Source organism: Heteronotia binoei, chromosome 21 (assembly GCF_032191835.1).
Source record: "Heteronotia binoei isolate CCM8104 ecotype False Entrance Well chromosome 21, APGP_CSIRO_Hbin_v1, whole genome shotgun sequence".
NCBI lineage: Eukaryota > Metazoa > Chordata > Lepidosauria > Squamata > Gekkonidae > Heteronotia > Heteronotia binoei.
The window spans coordinates 22,426,700-22,445,744 of record NC_083243.1 but is presented as its reverse complement, the minus strand read 5'-3'; the positions used below and the strand labels follow the sequence as shown (position 1 = coordinate 22,445,744).

At 44.7% G+C, this 19,045-nt stretch overlaps 1 protein-coding gene across 1 annotated transcript in view; it reads left to right on the top strand.

The window, feature by feature from the left end:
- Positions 1–19,045, top strand: part of AKT1 (AKT serine/threonine kinase 1) — a 210,764-nt gene that overhangs the window by 121,489 nt on the left and 70,230 nt on the right. The window contains exons 4-7 of the mRNA XM_060263105.1: positions 5,073–5,184; positions 10,723–10,870; positions 12,098–12,229; positions 14,244–14,309. Coding sequence (XP_060119088.1) covers positions 5,073–5,184; positions 10,723–10,870; positions 12,098–12,229; positions 14,244–14,309 — 458 coding nt within the window. The remainder of the gene's footprint in view (positions 1–5,072; positions 5,185–10,722; positions 10,871–12,097; positions 12,230–14,243; positions 14,310–19,045) is intronic.

Sequence of the window (19,045 nt, the reverse complement as noted above, 5' to 3'; positions counted from 1 at the left end):
TTTCAATCCTGGCCCTGACTTGGTGGAACGCTTTGCCTGAAGACGTCAGGGCCCTGCGAGATCTTTTACAGTTTTGCAGGGCCTGTAAGGCAGAGATGTTCCACAAAGCCTTTGTATAAGGACAGCGACAGTTGCCGTACCGGCACCTTTCCTCTCCATCCCCTCTTGGGGGGATCCCCCCACCCATGATGTAATGACTGAATAAGAGCACTTTAAAGACGCCATAGGGTTTGTAATTTTTTAATGTAACTGATTTTATATAGATGTATTTTTTAATGTTGTACATTTCCCTGAGCCTGGTGCTAGCTGGGATAGGGCGATTCATTTCATTTCATTTGATTTATATTCCGCCCTACCCCACCAAAGCGGGCTCAGGGCGGCTCACAACATAAAAATTCTAACAATAAAATTCAAGAATTAAAATGCAATAATAATTTACATAATTAAAACAACTAATATATCAATACATCAATCAGTCTCAGCGTGCTATCTTATAGTCTTCCGTCAGAATATTTCAGTGTTTCAGTGCCGGTCAGTTATAAGCCAACCGAAAGAGGACTGTAAATAATAATAATAATAATAATAATAGAAGAGAACTGTGGGAATGACTGTAGTAGAAAAGCAGCCCCGTTCACTTTCGTGAAGCCACGCCCTCTTCTGCAGAATAAGCCTTTCTGTGTACAGCGATTCTTCTTGTGTTCTTTTTTGTGTGTGTTTAAATCAACGGTATTAAGGAATTTGTGTGCTTATCACGGGGAAACTTCTTTTCATGACTCACGACTGCACTTTTAACATCTGAGCGGGAGGCGGCTGAACTTTGGCACACCCTGAATGAGGAACGAGAAAAATGCATTAAGAAAGAAAAAAAAAAAAGACTCCATTGAGACAGACGCCGCACAGTTTTAGCGGCAAATGAGGCAGAAAGTGCCGGGCCCTGAATTCGGCAAGTCTGAGAGTGCGAAAAACCTAGCCAGCGCAATAAATATTTAATTCGGTGCAGAGGGATGGAAATTAAAAGGCTTTCGTTTTAAAAGCGTTTGAATTAAAAGGTTTTTCATTTTAAGTTGATGCAATCCTACTACTGCTCCCTGCCTCGGTGGTGCTAGAACGTCTGTGTGGAAAATGCAAGTTAAGTGAATGAGATTCTCTTGACGGTATTATAGTTCCGTTGTCGTTACCATGCTGAAATTGCAAAGCCATGGCTGCTTTCCTGGAACCCTGGTAGTTTAGCAACTTTGTATTAAAATGGAAACTGAAATAGTGCAAAAATGTCCATACTGTTGACTGTTTACGGGGCAGGAGGATGTATGACCTCATTGTGACTTTGCATGGCTTTCCATTACCAAATATTATGAGCAATAAAAAGAAGCAAGAGTCCAGTGGCACCTTAAAGAGCCCAGTGGCACCTTAAAATAACATTTGTGGCCAGATATGAGTTTTTATGAGTCACTGCTCACTTCTTCAGATGCAGCTAGAATGTGAGTCCATCCGTCCTGTATATTGGAAAGTGGAGTGATTTCAGATGCCAAATTACAATAGCAGGCAAATGACAATCGCAACTGAATGACAACAGCAGAGGCAACTGGATTCAATGTGATATACAGAGGGATGCTAGGCGTGGAGAAATCAGCATTGGTAGTGAGACAGGAAACCTAGGTCTTGATCCAGTCCTGGAGGAAGCATTGTCTTGAGCCAGTTTGGTGTAGTGGTTAAGTGTGCGGGCTCTTATCTGGAAGAACCAGGTTTGATTCCTCACTCCTCCACATCCAGTTGCTGGAATGGCCTTGGGTCAGCCATAGCTCTCACAGAGTTGTCCTTGAAAGGGCAGCTGCTGTGAGAGCTCTCTTAGCCCCACCTACCTCACAGGGTGTCTGCTGTGTGTGGGGGGGGAGATAAAGGAGATAGAGATGCTCTGAGATGCTGAGATTCAGAGTATAGGGCGGGATATTTATTTATTTATTTATTTATTTTATTTATTTATTACATTTGATTTATATCCCGCCCTCTCCGCAAGCGGACTCAGGGCGGCTCACAGTATCTACACAATTAAACAAATAAAATATATAAAACCATAATTTACATTTTCAGTTTAAAAACATATTACAATTCGAGATTATTAAAACCATTATATAGTGCTGAATACATTATAGCGGCATTAGAATTCCAAGCCGTGAACACCGGCGTTCTGTGTGATGTCCGGTGGCAGCCATCTTTGTCAAGCCTTGAAGGCCTGCTTGAACAACTCGGTCTTACAGGCCCTGCAGAATGCAGACAGATCCCGCAGGGCCCATATGGCTTCTGGAAGAGCATTCCAAAGCTCTGGTGCTGCCACCGAGAAAGCCCTAGATCTTGTCACGCATAGCCTGGCTTCTTTTGGTCCGGGAACCGAGAGTAGGTTTTTTGCCCCTGAACGCAGTGCTCTCTGGGGGATATGCGGAGAAAGGCGGTCCCGTAGATATGCAGGTCCCTGACCATAAAGGGCTTTAAAGGTCAATACCAACACCTTGAAGCGAACTCGGAACACAACAGGTAGCATTGTATAAATCCAATATCAATATCTCGAGCGTCATTATGTTATGGGGAAGAAGAGGGAGTGACATGCGGCCGCCATCTTCTGCAGCAGCCCCGGGTTCTTTGTTGTATCTTTTTCAACAGAGCCCTGCTCTAGTGTCATTTTTGTAACATGGAAAATTGGAGTTGGTGCTGTGAACTCACACGAGGTAACATGCCAGAGCTGGAACATAGTATGATGCCATAGAGTTGCCACCATTGGAACCAGGTAGAATAGGGCTGTCAAATTCATATATATATATATATATATATATATATATATATATATATATATATATATATATATATGAGACCTTGTCGAGCTGGGCCATGTTTGGCTGCGCCGTGTCTGTACCTATTTAAGATTAGGTAGCAGAGATAGAAACTTTATAAAGGACACAGACAAACACAATTAAATATTTTTTTAAAAAACAAAAACAAAACCTTAAAATAAAACTTGCTTAAAATATTAGCACTTGTTGGTCTTAAAGGTGCTTTCTTTGTATTTCTCCCATGGGATCCAGGGAACTGGGCAAAGAAAGCTCTGGCTCTTTCCTTCCTTCCCCAGGGGACCAGGAGGGGAAGGAGCCTCAACCAATAGAAGGAAGAGAAGCTTGATTCAGTAGCTCTGCTGTGCAATTGAGAGAGCCTCGCAAAGCAAGCTCTGCCTCCCCTGCTTCTTCCCCAAGGGAGGAGCCTCAGCCAATGGAGAAAATAGAGCTTTTGCTCTGTAGCTCCTGTGCGATTGAGCAAGCCTGGCAAAGCAAGCGGTGAAGCAGAAGGGAGCAAGAGAGAGGGAGAAAGAAGCAGATGACTGCCAGTTGCTCAAGGGCCTGATAGGAGCCTGAGTTGGCCCCCGAGCTGCATGTTTGACACCCTTGCATTAGTTACTTCTGCCTGCTGTCTAAATCGGTTGCTTGGATGAGCACAGGCACACGAGTTGAATGTGTGAAATATTTGAGATGGCTTTGAACTGAGGGTTTCCATTGGTGCATCCATTCCTGTTTATTTTAAATATTTATACCCTCTCTGTTTTCCGGTCAAGATTGCTTACAAATCCAAGATTATAACACACCCCCTCGGCTCTTCCTGCACAATGACTGCAGCCTTTGTTCCCCCCTGTCAAATCACAGCAGAAGTATGGCAACCCTATAGGCTTTTCAAGGCAAGAGACATTCAGAGGTAGTTTGCCATTGTTTGCCTCTGCGTAGCGACCCTGGTATTCCTCAAATACTGACCAGGACTAATCCTGTTTAGCTTCCTAGATCTGATGAGATCGAGCTAGCCTGGGTTTTATCTAGGTCAGAGCAATGGCAGTCTACTCTCCGTCAAAAGATCTAGTAAATAAAATGGCCTTACTGAATCTTCTAGAAGCTAATAGAGAGGATACCCCTCTCATCTCCTCAGGGGTCCTGTTTTATAGACTGGAGGGTACCATATAAACATGTGGGCTCTGATCGTGAAGAAGAAGAAGATGATGACGATGAAGATTTATACCCCACCATTCACTCTGAATCTTAGAGTGGCCTACAGTCTCCTTTCCCTTCCCCACCCCACAACAGACACCCTGTGAGGTGGGTGAGCTCTCCCAGAAGCTGCCCTTTCAAGGACAATTCTTGCCAGAGCTATGACTAACTCATGGCCATTCTGTGTGCTTCAAGTCCATGAGAAGTAAGAAGAACATAAATTTATACCCCACCTTTCTCTCTGAATCAGAGTCTCAGAGTGGCTTACAATCTCCTTTACCTTCCTCCCCCCACAACAGACACCCTGTGAGTTAGGTGGGACTGAGAGAGCTCTGACAGAAGCTGCCCTTTCAAGGACAACTCTGCGAGAGCTGCAGCTAACCCAAGGCCATTCCAGCAGCTGTAAGTGGAGGAGTGGGAAAATCAAATGTGATTCTCCCAGATAAGAGTCTGAACACTTAACCACTACACGAAATCGGCAAGTTTCTAACCTTTGTGAATGCATGGAAAGGCTTGGAAGTGTGTGGGAGAAGTACCTGTAATCAGATGCCAGGATGGAAGGTAAAGGGGTTGACAGTAAGACTTCCAATGACTGGATGTGGAGGGGAGTAGAGCTACAGTGCACAGCCATGTTCCTCTCTGGCCTCATATGAATGATCTTTCGAAGTGTTAGAATTCAGCTTAGGTACAGGATTTCGACCACATGCAGAATTGTAAGGGTTTTGTTTGCATATTAAGCCGGGAGGCAAGCTTGCAGTTCTCTTGCATCCTTCAATTTACCTGCACTGTGGACTGTGAGTAGCATCAGTGGTGTTTTGTTCAGGTCCCTGATCAGACAAAAGGTGTCCAAAGTCTCACCTATTTAAAACAAAAGGTCCGGTCTCCTAAGCTGCTGCATCTGACTCACCAGCCTGGTCGTCTCTGCTCTCCCAAAGAACTCCTTTCGGGAGATTTCCGTGCCTGATTAATTGCAACAGTTTGCTAGATAAGAATAAAGACAAATGATTACTTAAACCTGCTTACATACCATGACTCTCCTCCCTCGATCTGTGCTAGAATGCCAGTTGATGAAGACGGAGAGACCCAAACCGAACACATTCATCATCAGATGCCTCCAGTGGACCACAGTAATTGAAAGAACGTTTCATGTGGAGACTCCAGAGGAGCGGTATGTTCTCTTCTGACTTGAATGCAGAAAGCAACTTGCGAAAGCAGATGCAAATGTTCAGCGTTATTAGTGCGAACCGCCTTCTCGAAGCTTGCTTTTCTCGCTCTTTTTAAAATAATTGCTCTGGTGTTGTGGGTTTTAGAGTTTCATTTCCGACGAAGTTCACTTTTGTGGATGTCAGTGGGAGGCAGGTGGCATAGAAGGGGATGGAGAAGGAGCACACTGCTGGATCTGGCTTGGATCCAAGCTAGATGTTTTTTTGGGGGTGCGAGTGTTTCTATCCATGGAGCACGGTGTATAAATCGATGGCGCAGCCTCATTTGGAGTACTGTGTGCAATTCTGGTCACCGCACCTCAAAAAAAAGATATTATAGCATTGGAAAAAGTGCATAAAAAGGCAACTAGAATGATTAAAGGGTCGGAACGCTTTCCCTGCGAAGAAAGGTTAAAGCATTTGAGGCTCTTTAGCTTGGAGAAATGTCGACTGAGGGGTGACATGATCAAAGTTTACAGGGTTATGCATGGGATAGAGAAGGTAGAGAAAGAAGTACTTTTCTCCCTTTCTCAAAATACGAGAACTCGTGGACACTCAATGAAATTGCTGAGCAGTCGGGTTAGAACGGATATAAGGAAGTACTTCACCCAAAAGGTAAGTAACACATGGAATTCACTGCGACAGGAGGTGGTGGCAGCTACAAGCATAGATGGCTTCCAGAGGGGATTGGATCAAGATATGGAGCAGAGGTCCATCAGTGGCTATTAGCCCCAAGGTATAGATGGAACTCTCTGTCTGGGGCAGTGATGCTCTGTATTCTTGGTGCTTGTGGGGGCACATTGGGAGGGCTTCTAGTGTCCTGGCCCCACTGGTGGGCCTCCTGATGGCGCCTGGTTTTTTGGCCACTGTGTGACACAGAGTGTTTGACTGGATGGGCTGCTGACCTGATCCAGCATGGCTTCTCTTATGTTCTTATGTTTTCACCTCCCGCTCTCCCACAGAAGCCTGGAATCCCATCCCCCATCCCATTTTGGCCCCCAGAACAAGATTCCGGGGAGGGAATTTCAGGCTGCTGGAGAGAAGAGGTGGGAAAATTGCACTTTGTGAGTGGAAACTCTTGTGCCTGCAGACACTTTTACCTTGGATCCAACTGTCCGTGTGTAAACATGCATAGATAGGTGTATTGCTCAATCATTGAGGCTTAGGATGGGCAGTAAATTATCCGGTAGCCGACATAACATGTGTGAAATCCATGTGTTTATCTCCAAGGGAGGATTTAAAATACTTTAGGAATCATCGGAGTAATTCCACATGATGGAGTGTGGCTATCCCCCTTTCTTCCTTTATTTAAGGAAATCTACGTAGCATCTTTTAGACGAAATAATATAACCATGGTTGAAATACATGAGAAAGAAAAACATTCAATACTTTTAGGAAGAGGCGACTCTAATTTAAAATGTGAGGGGTGATCTGGCTCGACATCTGCCGTGCACCAAAAAGGTTGAGCAACTAGAAAATAAAATAAAATGCAGGTATTTATTATATAGTGCACAGAATCTTAGGATTAAAAATGACATACTTAGGATACTATTAAAAACTCAGATCATAATATACAGCGACAAGGTGAAGTTGCATGTCCAATAACAACAACAACAACAATCACAATAATGGTTACGCATGCCTATTAGGACTAAGGACCCAGTGCATTTCTACCCTAGGGCCTTCTTCAGTGGTCAGACTTGTACTAACGCACATGTAAAAGCATTACATCAATATAAAATAGAAAATGTCTTTTTCAGGCCCAGCATGTTGTGTGTGAGTCACTAAAAAATTGAAGCTCCCAGCAATGGTTTCAAATCAATTCTGTATATATTGAGGAGCCCTCACACATCCACAATGGTCACTAAGAACCCCCATTCTGTCCTGGGCCATAATTCAATTCCCAGTGCATTTTCATGCATAAACCAGAGATCGAGTATCTCCTGCAACATCTGTCACCCCATTGATTGCTAGAGTTGATTCGGCTGACCTGGCTGGTGTCTCCCCCACACCCCCTCCCAGCTGTTCCATGTGCATCCCGGAAAGGGGCAACCATCCCAGACAGAAGGAATATAACATTCTTCCATCAGGGGTATACAATAGCTGTGCTCCCGCTAGAAACTCAGAAAACAAACGAACTCAACTATCTTAAAGATTTCAGTGTCCGGGAAGGAGCCTGCATATTTTGGGTAATTTCTCTTTCTGTGTATTTCCTCCTGTCACGACTCGGGGGTGTTACCAATTGCCGCAACCACTCTGGGTTAAGGGTCCCCCTTGAGAAGGCCCAGAGTCCCCTCCCAAGCCATTCAGGCCTCCTTTAGCTTAGGCCAAATAATAGACATGCGGATCAGGCAGAGTGAACAACAGTGGGGGGGAAGGTTTTATTTTAAAAGATCAGATCAGTGCAATATAAACAAACAAGGTGCATTAAACAGTAAAAGGGGTGAAGAGAAAATAAACAAATGCCATTACTGCCCCTGGGCTATCTCAGTCAGACCTGGGCCTACCCACTCTCAGGGCAAGGGTCTCTTGCAGTAGTCCTTCCTCAGCTCTGCCTCCTAGGAAAAGAACCCAGGCTTTTCCCTCCCAGGCCTTTTATTCGGGCCCTCCTCTTTCTCTGATTGGTCCAAAATGGTGCCAAAACCTTTCAGGGCTTCTGGGAGTTGTAGGCCCTTCCCACCACTACCACTCAGGCTTTCCTGGGCCTACAGGCCTCTAAGGCACAGCCCAGATCATGACACCTCCACAGCCTCCGTTATCTTAAGCCTTGGTCCTTGATCTATCTTGAACATATGAAGCTGCCTTCTACTGAATCAGACCCTCAGTCCATTGAAGTCAGTATTGTCTACTCAGACTGGCAGCGGCTTTCCAGGGTCTCCAGCTGAGGCTTTTCACGCCTACTTGCCTGGATCCTTTTTCGTTGGAGATGCCAGGGATTAAACTTGGGACCTTCTGCTTACCAAGCAGATGCTCTACCACTGAGCCACCGTCCCTCCCCAAATTCTTTGACAGGTTTAAGATTGATTGGGTCCCCCCCCCCCCCTCAAAATTGGTTCCCACTCCTCCAACAGCGAATTCCAGAGGTTCAACACTCCAGTGTTTAGTATTAGTTAGAGGTGTAAGTACTGTTTTTTAAAAGCAGCTGTTTAAACAGCCTCTGATACAGGGAGGGGGACGGACCCTACAGAGCTCTCCTCATTATGGAGGTGCTTATTGTTTAAATGTTGCTAGGGATAGATAAATGATAAACAAATCCTTGTCATTTTATCATCTAATAATTTACATCCCTGATACTTGGCAATTTTATTTCTTATTGGTATTTATTTTGTTTTTAAAAAATGATACCCTCTCTTCCTCTTCATTCATGGAGGTTCAGAGTGGTCTGCCCAAGCATGTACCAATAAACAGAGTGAGAAACTTAACACTGAATTGTTTTAAAAGGGCAAGGAATGCACAGTGCCTCCTACGCTGATTTCAGCAGGGGCTTTGTGCAGGAGCCAACCAACAAATGGGCAAAATCAGCAACTGCCTGTCACATGTTCTGTCTCCACTGGGACTCTTGCCTTGTGGAACGGCCTGCCCAAGGAGGTCAGGAAAACTCCCGGTCTCCTGGTTTTCCACAAAACATGCAAAACTGAACTATTCACAAGGGCTTTCCCGAGCAGATAATAGGGTTGCACTGCACAAAATAGTGTTACGAACTTTCTTTGATAAATGATATAAGAACATGAGAGAAGCCATGTTGGATCAGGCCGGTGGCCCATCCAGTACAATAATCTGTGTCACACAGTGGTCAAAACCAAGGTGCCATCAGGAGGTCCACTGCAAGGTCAGAACTCCAGAAGCCGTATCACTATTGCCCCCTCCAAAGCACAAAGAAGATAGAGCATCATTGCCCCAGACATAAGAACATCAGAGAAGCCATGTTGGATCAGGCCAGTGGCCCACCCAATCCAATACTCTGTGTCACACAGTAGCCAAAACCCAGGTGCCACCAGGACGTCTAGAACTCCCACTGTTGACCCCCGCAAAGTACTAAGAATACAGAGCATAATTGTCCCAGACAGAGTGTTCCCTCTATACTTTGTGGCTAATATCAACTCATGGATCTCGGTTCCACATGTCTATTAAATCACGTCTTGAAGCTGTCTATGCTTGTAGCTACCACCACTTCTTGCAGCAGTGAGTTCCACATATTAATTACTCTAACACCCCTTGTTTTCGTTGCATCCCCCATTTCTCCCACCCTTTCCCCTGATGGCAGTCTGAACCTTTGAAACCATTCTCTCTTGCCTGTACCTCTTACCCAAAGAGCCAGTGTAATGTAGTGGTTAACAGTGCTGTCGAATTTTTAAAAAATCTCTTCTGTGCATAGCTTCCCCCATCTGCTTCCCACGTCCCTTCTCCTGCAACTTAAGAACATAAGAGAAGCCATGTTGGATCAGGTCAGTGGCCCATCCAGTCCAACACTCTGTGTCACACATAAGAACATAAGAGAAGCCATGTTGGATCAGGCCAGTGGCCCATCCAGTCCAACACACTGTGTCACATAAGAACATAAGAGAAGCCCTGTTGGATCAGGTCAGTGGCCCATCCAGTCCAACACTCTGTGTCACACATAAGAACATAAGAGAAGCCATGTTGGATCAGGTCAGTGGCCCATCCAGTCCAACACTCTGTGTCACACATAAGAACATAAGAGAAGCCATGTTGGATCAGGTCAGTGGCCCATCCAGTCCAACACACTGTGTCACAGAAGAACATAAGAGAAGCCATGTTGGATCAGGCCAATGGCCCATCCAGTCCAACACTCTGTGTCACACATAAGAACATAAGAGAAGCCCTGTTGGATCAGGTCAGTGGCCCATCCAGTCCAACACTCTGTGTCACACATAAGAACATAAGAGAAGCCATGTTGGATCAGGCCAGTGGCCCATCCAGTCCAACACTCTGTGTCACAAAGCGGTCGAAACCCAGGTACCCTCAGGACATCCCCCATTGAGGCCAGAACTCCAGAAGCCCCTCCCACTGTTGCGCCTCCCCCCAAGCTGTGGTTTATACTGCTATATAAGTGAGCTCCTATTTGTAATTTCTCTGTTGCTTAATGTTAATACTTAAGCTCTGTTTCAGTTCTTACTGGTGGTTCAAGGCTTCTAAAATCCTAAAGTGTCAACCTTTTGTTGATTTTATTGACTCACTCTGTGTAATCCGCCTCGAGTTCCTGTGAGAAAGTGGGCTATAAAAACCGTAAATAAAATAAATAAAATTTCAAGAGCTTTTAATTGATCAGCTCTTTTACCATCTGTCTTAGTTGTCGCAGTTTATTAGTTGTATTATTACAGTTTTACTTTATTACAAGATTTTCTGCATTATTGTGAAAGTCGCTTGAGAACATGGGCGGGGAGACCAGCAGTGGGCTTATATGCCCTTCCCTTCATTTCCCAGCCAGCATATGTTGGTTTGCTATTAATGCCATGTTGCTGCTTCATTTTTATTCTTCTTAGGGAAGAATGGACAAAAGCCATCCAAACAGTAGCAGACAGCCTTAAGAAACAGGAGGAAGAAATAATGGATTTTCCATCTGGTTCCCCCAGTGATAATTCAGGTGCTGAAGAAATGGAAATTTCTATGACAAAACCAAAACATAAAGTGGTAAGTGTTGGACTGACATTCTCTCTCCCCCACCTCCCATTTCCAATGATTAGCAGCTTTATTGGAGACTCCACAGTAGGGATGGGCACGAACCGAATTACAAACCAAGTTTGCAACAAACTTGACTGGTTCATTGATTTGTGAACTGAGATTGAGGCAGTGGTTTGTGGGTCAATTTCGTAGGTCTCTTTAAATGCCTTGTCTTCACTTTCTGAGGCATGCCGCTGCTGCTCCATGGGTGAAGAGAAGACGTGTAGGTCTCTTTAAATTCCTTTTCTTAACTCCCTGAGTCTGCCGTGGTGGTGACATTCTTCAGTGAGTGAAGAGAAGGCGTGTAGGTCTCTTTAAGAACATAGGGAGAAGCCATGTTGGGGTGGAAAGAGTTGGCAAAGAGATTTTTTTTTCCCTTCCTCTCCCAAAAGGCTAGAACTCAGGGGCGTCCCATGAAGCTGATTGGCAGTAGGTTCAGAATAGACAAAAGGAAATACTACTTTAGAATGATGAAAATGTGGAATTTGCTGCCAGAAAATGTAGTGACGGCCACAGGAATAACCAGCTTTAAAGGGGGATTAGACAGATTCATGCAGGAAAATGTCCATCGGTGGCTACTAACCATGGAGCCTAAAAGGAACCTCCATATTCAGAGGCAGTCAGTCAGCTTCTGGATCCCAGAGTTTCTGAGATCTGACATAATCAAGCTAGCCTGGGGCCAACTAAATAACACATAAGTGTTCAAGCTTTCAAGTTCCCCAGAAGACCGTGGACTCTAGCCATGGTGACTGAAAGGAACCTCCACATCCAGAGGCACTAAGCCTCTGAATCCCAGAGCCAGGAGGCAACATCAGGGGAAGGCCTTGGCCTTGTCGTTGACCCTCTAGAAGAACCGGTTGGCCACTGGGTGAGGCCGGATGCTGGACTAAATGGACCACTGCTCTGATTCAGCAGGGCTGTTCTTATGTTCTTAACTTCAAGTATTGGAAGGGGGAGAAATGGAATTTTCCATCTGTTTAATTTTGTTGTGTATCGTTTTACAACTCTTTGGGGCAAGACTGAGCAGTTTTTATTCATTTATTTCAGTCGTGTATTTTGGAAAGCTGCAGGAAAAGTTGCCCCCGTGATCTGTAAAAGCACAGAACCTTTCCAAGCTCTCGGTCATTTCCCTTTGTTTATGTGTTTTCGGAAACCATCCTGCAAGCTTCTAACCTTCTTAAATCCTGTCTTCAACAGACTATGAATGAATTCGAATATCTTAAGCTGCTGGGAAAAGGCACCTTCGGGAAGGTTATTCTGGTGAAAGAGAAAGCGACAGGACGGTATTACGCTATGAAAATCCTGAAGAAGGAAGTAATTGTAGCAAAGGTGGGACACGGGACAATCCAGGTTCCTTTCCATTGGCCCCAGTTCTTGTTGAGCAGGAGGAGGTGGAGCAGGGAAGCAGAAACAAGGCAATCCGTAGCCAGCAAGATCATTATCTTCTAGCGCCTCAAGCCAGTAAGCTAGGTTAACTATCAGGGAGTACCACTCTGACCAATTGATGCCAAGAGGCTTCCCATAATGGTGTAACTGATTTCCTGCAGTTTGTTGCTTTGGCTCAAACTGGAGTGATATATGGACTGAATCCTCACTTTAGGTTTCGAAGATCACAAAATTCAAGACTAGATAATCTAGGTATTCTTTTTTCCTGTTAGCTTGTTTCTTTCTTTCTTTCTTTCTTTCTTTCTTTCTTTCTTTCTTTCTTTCTTTCTTTCTTTCTTTCTTTCTTTCTTTCTTTCTTTCTTTCTTTCTTTCTTTCTTTCTTTCTTTCTTTCTTTCTTTCTTTCTTTCTTTCTTTCTTTCTTTCTTTTCCCCTCTGTCCATGAGATATTTTTCTTCAAAGAGGTACTTTGACTTTTAAAGGGTAAATTCAGTTCTGCAAAACTTTCAGGAGAGGCAGTTATATATTTATTTAGAACGTTCCTAGGCTACCTCTCAGAGTAAGGGAAGCAAGCCTGGAGAAGAGAGCTGCTGCTTTGCTCTACAGCGCCCCATTGTCTGTGGCCAGAGGTGGCATTGCAGCTACCAGACAAGCAGGAATAAAATGAGACTAGGCAGCAGCAGTGTTCCTAGAGACCTTCTCAAAATGAGTTAAAACAGGGGTACCAAGTGTTTTTAGAAAGGGGCTGAGGCTCAGTGGAACTCCTGCCCAACGGGGCTTCTGATTGGCTGTTGGAGGTCTGAGTGGCAGCGCAGACTAAAATAATGTCATTTTGGGGGCCACTGCCACTACACTGTAGGTTTTGATCTCTCTTACTCTTCTTTCCCAGCATATTTCTTAAAATTACTCCTTGAGCGGCTTCTTCTGTGTGTGTGTGTGGTTCTGCCCACAACCCTGTGTCAGAATTCCAAAGGTGCCACTTGCTCTAAAAGGTTGGGGACCTCTAAGTCTAAACAATGCCATAAAATCTTTAAAACAGCAACAGACAACTTACCAACTTTAAAACAAGGAGGAAAAAAGACAAGCTTAGGGGCATTTAAAACAACCTAAAACACCATTCAGCGGCCTAACGTGGTATCTGTAAAAATGACACTAGAGCTAGAAGCTTAAGAAAAAATGGAACTGCTCAGTTCAGAAGCCTAGGGAAGAAGATATTCTTTGCCCTGACACCCGGAAGAGAGTAATGTAGGTGCCAAGTCAGCCTCAAGCAGGAGAGCATTTCAAAGGCCAGGTGCCACCGCTGGAAATAGACCCCTCTCTGGTTCCACATCCCTAACTTCTGAGAGCCAGTTTGGTTTAGTGGTTAAGTGTGTGGACTCTTATCTGGGAGAACCGGGTCTGATTCCCCACTCCTCTACTTGCAATTGCTAGAATGGCCTTGGGTCAGCCATAGCTCTCACAAGAGTTGTCCTTGAAAGGACAGCTTCTAGGAGAGCTCTCTCAGCCCCACCTACCTCACAGGGTGTCAACTTTGGAGGAAGACGATAAAGGAGATTGTAAGCCGCTGCACCTGATTCAGAGAGAAGGGTGGGGTATAAATCTACAGTCATCTTCAGATGGGGGTACAGAGAGGCGGAGCTCTAAGTAGGATCTGAATTGGCAGATTGGACATTACCGCTGTTGTTCTATCCACAATTATAAATCTTATGTATCGTTTTTGTTGGATCCATTTTGCTGCCTCCCACCCTCTCTCTTCTTCATTTATATTTTCAATTGCCTTATGTGTGCAGCTCTGCTTTTCCCCTTTTATCCTTATCGCCTTTGCTGTCGGTGGACTGTAGTGGGGAAGTGGGAGAATGGGTGGTGGGGTTAGTTTCCGGTTACATTTACTGTCCTTTGTAAGATAAAAATCATAATTAACAAAATATTCTGTTCTTTATTCATCTGGTCTCACTGCAGGATGAAGTGGCACATACCCTGACAGAAAACCGGGTTTTACAGAACTCTAGGCATCCTTTCTTAACAGTGAGTATTTTATTTATTCGATTGGACACCTTCAGTGTTATTATCCAAGGCTGTGATCCACACTGGGACCCCATATAAAAGCTGTGGTATCACTTTAGCCTTAAAGATTTTTAGCGCGACTGGGATAAACTGATTGCCTCTGCTGTCAAAGAAGCGCTGGATGGCTGCAACACTAACATTGACTGACTTAATTATACAGTTACGATGATTAGTCCAAAGTGTGTTATATTGAAAATGAATTCCTTGGTATTTGTAGTATTTTACTTGTTCTATCTCTTTGCCGCCTATTGACCATTTAGTTGGTTTCCAAGATTTGGAAAAAACAACAATTTTAGATTTGTCATAGTTCAATAGGAGCTTATTGTTGTTAAGGAAGGTGATATAGGTGATAAATATTTTATTTATTTAAAACGTTTCTGTCACCTTTTGACCCAAACAGGGTCTCCAAGACAGCAAACATAAAAAAAAAAATTAAATTAAAATATTTGTCAAGTCAGAAGTTATCTTGGAATGTAACAGGAGTTTTATCAGCAATATTAGTTCACAGCTGCGCAGTTATTCTTCGATATTGGAATTATCTATTCTGTATGTTCTTCATGTACCTTGATGGCGGTGTGCATATTATTAAAAACATTAATGAAGTTTTTTAATTTTTTTAAAAAATCAATATATTGGACTCTTTGAAAAAAGCATTTAAAATAAAGTCTGTATAAAATTATTTGTGGGAGCTCCATGGCGCAGAGTGTTAAAGCTGCAGTACTGCAGTCTGAACTCTCTGCTCATGACCTGAGGTCGATCCCAGCGGAAGCCGGTTTTAGGTAACCGGCTCAAGTTGACTCAGCCTTCCATCCTTCCAAGGTCGATAAAATGAGTCCCCAGCTTGCTGGGGGGAAAGTGTAGATGACTGGGGAAGGCAATGGCAAACCACACCATAAAAAGTCTGCCGTGAAAACGCTGTGAAAGCAACGTCACCCCAGAGTCAGAAATGACTGGTGCTTGCACAGGGTACTACCTTTACCTTTTTATAAAATTATTAAATAAGGACATATAATTATAAAAACGTGTTCTTTCATGTGTTCTTTCTTAAGAAAAATGTATGAGATTGGGGGGAGGTAACGGATCTTCATGGACAGAAGCCAGTCTTGGAAAGGTGCATTTTCCAGCGTGGACAGCAGTGGATCTGAGGATGTGATGGTGATCTGTTGATATAAAAGGGGGGATACTTTGTGTTTGACATAGAACATAGAGCAGGGGTGGCCAAACTATGGTTTGGGAGCCACATGTGGCTCTCACACATATTGTGTGGCTCTCGAAGCCCCCACCACCCCATCGATCGGAGAAGGCATTTCTCTTTTTAAATCACTTCTCCAAGCCAGCCAGCTTGCTTGCTTGCTTGCTTGCTTGCTTGCTTGCTTGCTTCCTTCCTTCCTTCCTTCCTTTGTCTTACAGCTCTCAAAATCTGACATTCATGTCTTGTGGTTCTCAAACATCTGATGTTTATTCTGTGCAGCTCTTACATTACGTAAGTTTGGCCACCCCTGACAGAGCCATTGTGGTTTAGTGACTGGTGTGATGGACTAGCTATCATCTGGGAGACCCAAGTTCGATTCCCTACTCTGCAGTGAAAGTTTGCTGGGTGACCTTTGGCCAGTCACATATGCTAATCCTCACCTACCTCACAGAGTAGTTACGAGTACAAAGTAGGGGAGAAGAGAATAATGTAAGCCACTTTGCGTGCTCCTTGGGGAGAAAGGCAAGGTATAAATGAAGTTAAATTTTTAAAATAAATATACACAAAGGGGAGGTGCTACATGGTTTGCTAAAAACGACACGTGAGGCAATGAATTGACAGGCATGAAGGGAAGAGAATTAGGAGGTTGCATTTCTGAGACCTTCAGAAGAGCCCAGCTGGATCAGACCTGTGGTCCCTCTAGTCCAGCATCCTGCCTCACACAGTGGCCAGCCAGTTCCTCTGAAGGGCCAACAACAGGGCAGAGAACAAAGCAGGAGTCGAGTGGCACCTTTAAGACCAACAAAGTTTTATTCAGAACGTAAGCTTTTGTGTGCTCTCTAAGCACACTTCATCAGACAAGGGGATCAGGTATTGTGGGCTGAAATACATGCAGTTTGTTGTTTAAGAGCGCAAACTGGCTGTCACACAAAAGCTTACATTCTGAATAAAACTTTGTTGGTCCTGCCAGGAGGCAACATTGAGGGAAAGCCTCAGTCTCTATGCCCCGTCATTGGCTGTCCAGAGGAATTGGTTGGTCACTTAGTGAGACAGAATCCTGGACTAGATGGACCACTGGACTGATCCAGCAGGGCTCTTCTGATGTTCTTATGAAGGCCTCGGCCTCTCTGCCCTCTTGTTGGCCCTCCAGAGGAACTGGTTGGCCACTCTGTGAGACAGGATGTTGGACTAGATGGATCACTGGTCCGATCCAGCAGGGCTCTTATGTTCAAGACCTTCTTGATATTGCCTCCTGACGCTGGGATTCAGAAGTTGACTGCCTCTGAACATGGAGGTTCCCTTCAGTCATGGTGGCTAGTAGACACTGATAGTGTCTCCTCCATGAATCTGCCTAATCTCCTTTTAAAGCTGTCGGTGCCTGTGGCCGTCACTACATCCTCTGGCAGCGAATCCCACATTTTAACTATGCTCTGCATAAAGAAGCATTTCTTTTTGTCTACACCGAATAAGAGCAGCAGCGGGATTCTATCAGGAGCTCCTTTGCATATTAGGCCACACACACCCCCGATGTAGCCAATCCTCCAAGAGCTTACAAACAAGAGCCTTGTAAGCTCTTGGAGGATTGGCTACATTGGGGTGTGTGGCCTAATATGTAAAGGAGCTTCTGGCTAGAATTCCACCCCTGAATAAGAGGATTGGGAATGTTGTGTCTCCACATAAGTTTACAGCATGGCTCAGCAATATGGCAATAACAAAATGAGATTGTAATGCATACTCGCTTTGTAGGTACACCGACTGTCTCTGCATCTGACAAAGTGAGTTTTGGTTCTCAAAAGCTTATACCCTGGAAATCTCGTTGATCTTTTAAGATGCTACCAGGCTCAAATCTTGCATATGTCTGTCTGTCCCCTTTTTTTTTAAAAATGCCTTTTTTAATGGAGTGCTCTCAGGTTCACCCACACACCTGTCAAGTTTCAGGGACATTCCCAACTTGACCCAATCTCTCCCTCCATCCATTGTTAGCTTTCGGAAAGTCCCCGGTTCCCAGCAAGCGCTTCCGAATCTGCCAGACTTGAAGTTGCAGCTTTGTTTAAGCAGCTGGCAGGTTCGGCGGCTGTGCTGGCCTGGTCCACAAGAGAGAGCCTTGTTCTCTTATCTCCCGTACCCCAGTCAACGTGTGGAATGTGATGCAGGAGAAATAGTACCTGATGACTGTGTTAGGGAAACTGCTCTCAAAATAAAGTTGGGGAATTAGAGTGAGAGACAGCTAGCCCCACAACGGAATCTTTGTTATCTGTGTATACGAGGCTCAACCGATCAGAGAGTCAATGCTCAATAAAGAACTCTAATTTAATAAAATCAATTGTGGTTTATTTGAAACAATAGTTCGTTCACACAAGGTATAAAATCAATCACACATTCATACAGGTCTAGGAAAAATAGAGAGATCGATAGGGGAACATAAAGGAATTGACATACAGGGCAATACTACCTCTCGCAGACTCCAATGGAAGGCTCCGATGGCGACGAATGAGGGAATGGGGGGGTAAGGTCCCGAAACTGATCAGGAATCGGGGGTGTTACTACCCAGCGGGAATGGGGGGTTTACTGAGTAGAAGGCACACCTGTGGGTAGCTAGTCCACAGGTTATATAGAGTCACCTTAGTCCTGAGGGGATGGGAGGTGACTGGGAGTGGCAATGGGAGGTTCTGCTGATGACCAAGAAGGCTGGACTTCGGCTGGACCAATGGTGGGTCAATGGCGACACCTGATTGGGTGTGTACTTCAACCAATGAACATCACCTTCATCCTGGGCATCCTGGAAACTTCCAGGTTGCGACAGGGCCTGGGGCGGCTCCGTAGGTATCAATGTGGGAATGACTGGGTGATTGGGAGGAGATGGGATTAACTGGGAAAGGGACAATAGAGAATCAGATATGCACCTAGGTATTCCGGTGTAGACAAAAAGGCTTGATGGTATCAGGAGAGATTCTTCCTCTTTCTCAACTCTCCGGGGTGAAGACAGTTGTTTAGGAAACCACTGGGCAATCAGGATTAATAGTGGAGCCATTAATCCATTCATAAACTAAGTGGGTTGCTTGCGGGCTAGGAATGACTCAAGGTGTGTACGTGTGACTTTCCCACTAAGGAGGAATGGAGTCTCTAGCCTGGCAGGGTGTGCTTGGACAAGCTTGATTGCCTTATGCAAAAGCTTAAGCAGATGCTTGAGATGGAATCAGGAAAGCAAGATGGATTCTGCTTGTTGTTAGCCTTAGATTCATGAAGGCAGGCTGGAAACATGGTGGCCTTGCTTCTTCCACGGCAGTGGCCAAGACTGGGCACACAAGGAGCAGCTGGAGCATGTCTTCAGAGACGTAGAATGCAAAGCTGAGGCTTATGGTATCCACATAAGCCAGAAACTGCAAGCAAAGTCCACTTCTTAGAGCAGAGGTGTGAGAGTCAAATCTCCAGGCACCCTGGCAACCATGCTGGTGATCATGATGTTCACATGTATGAAAAGTAGGGGGCTTTTCCTCACAGTTCC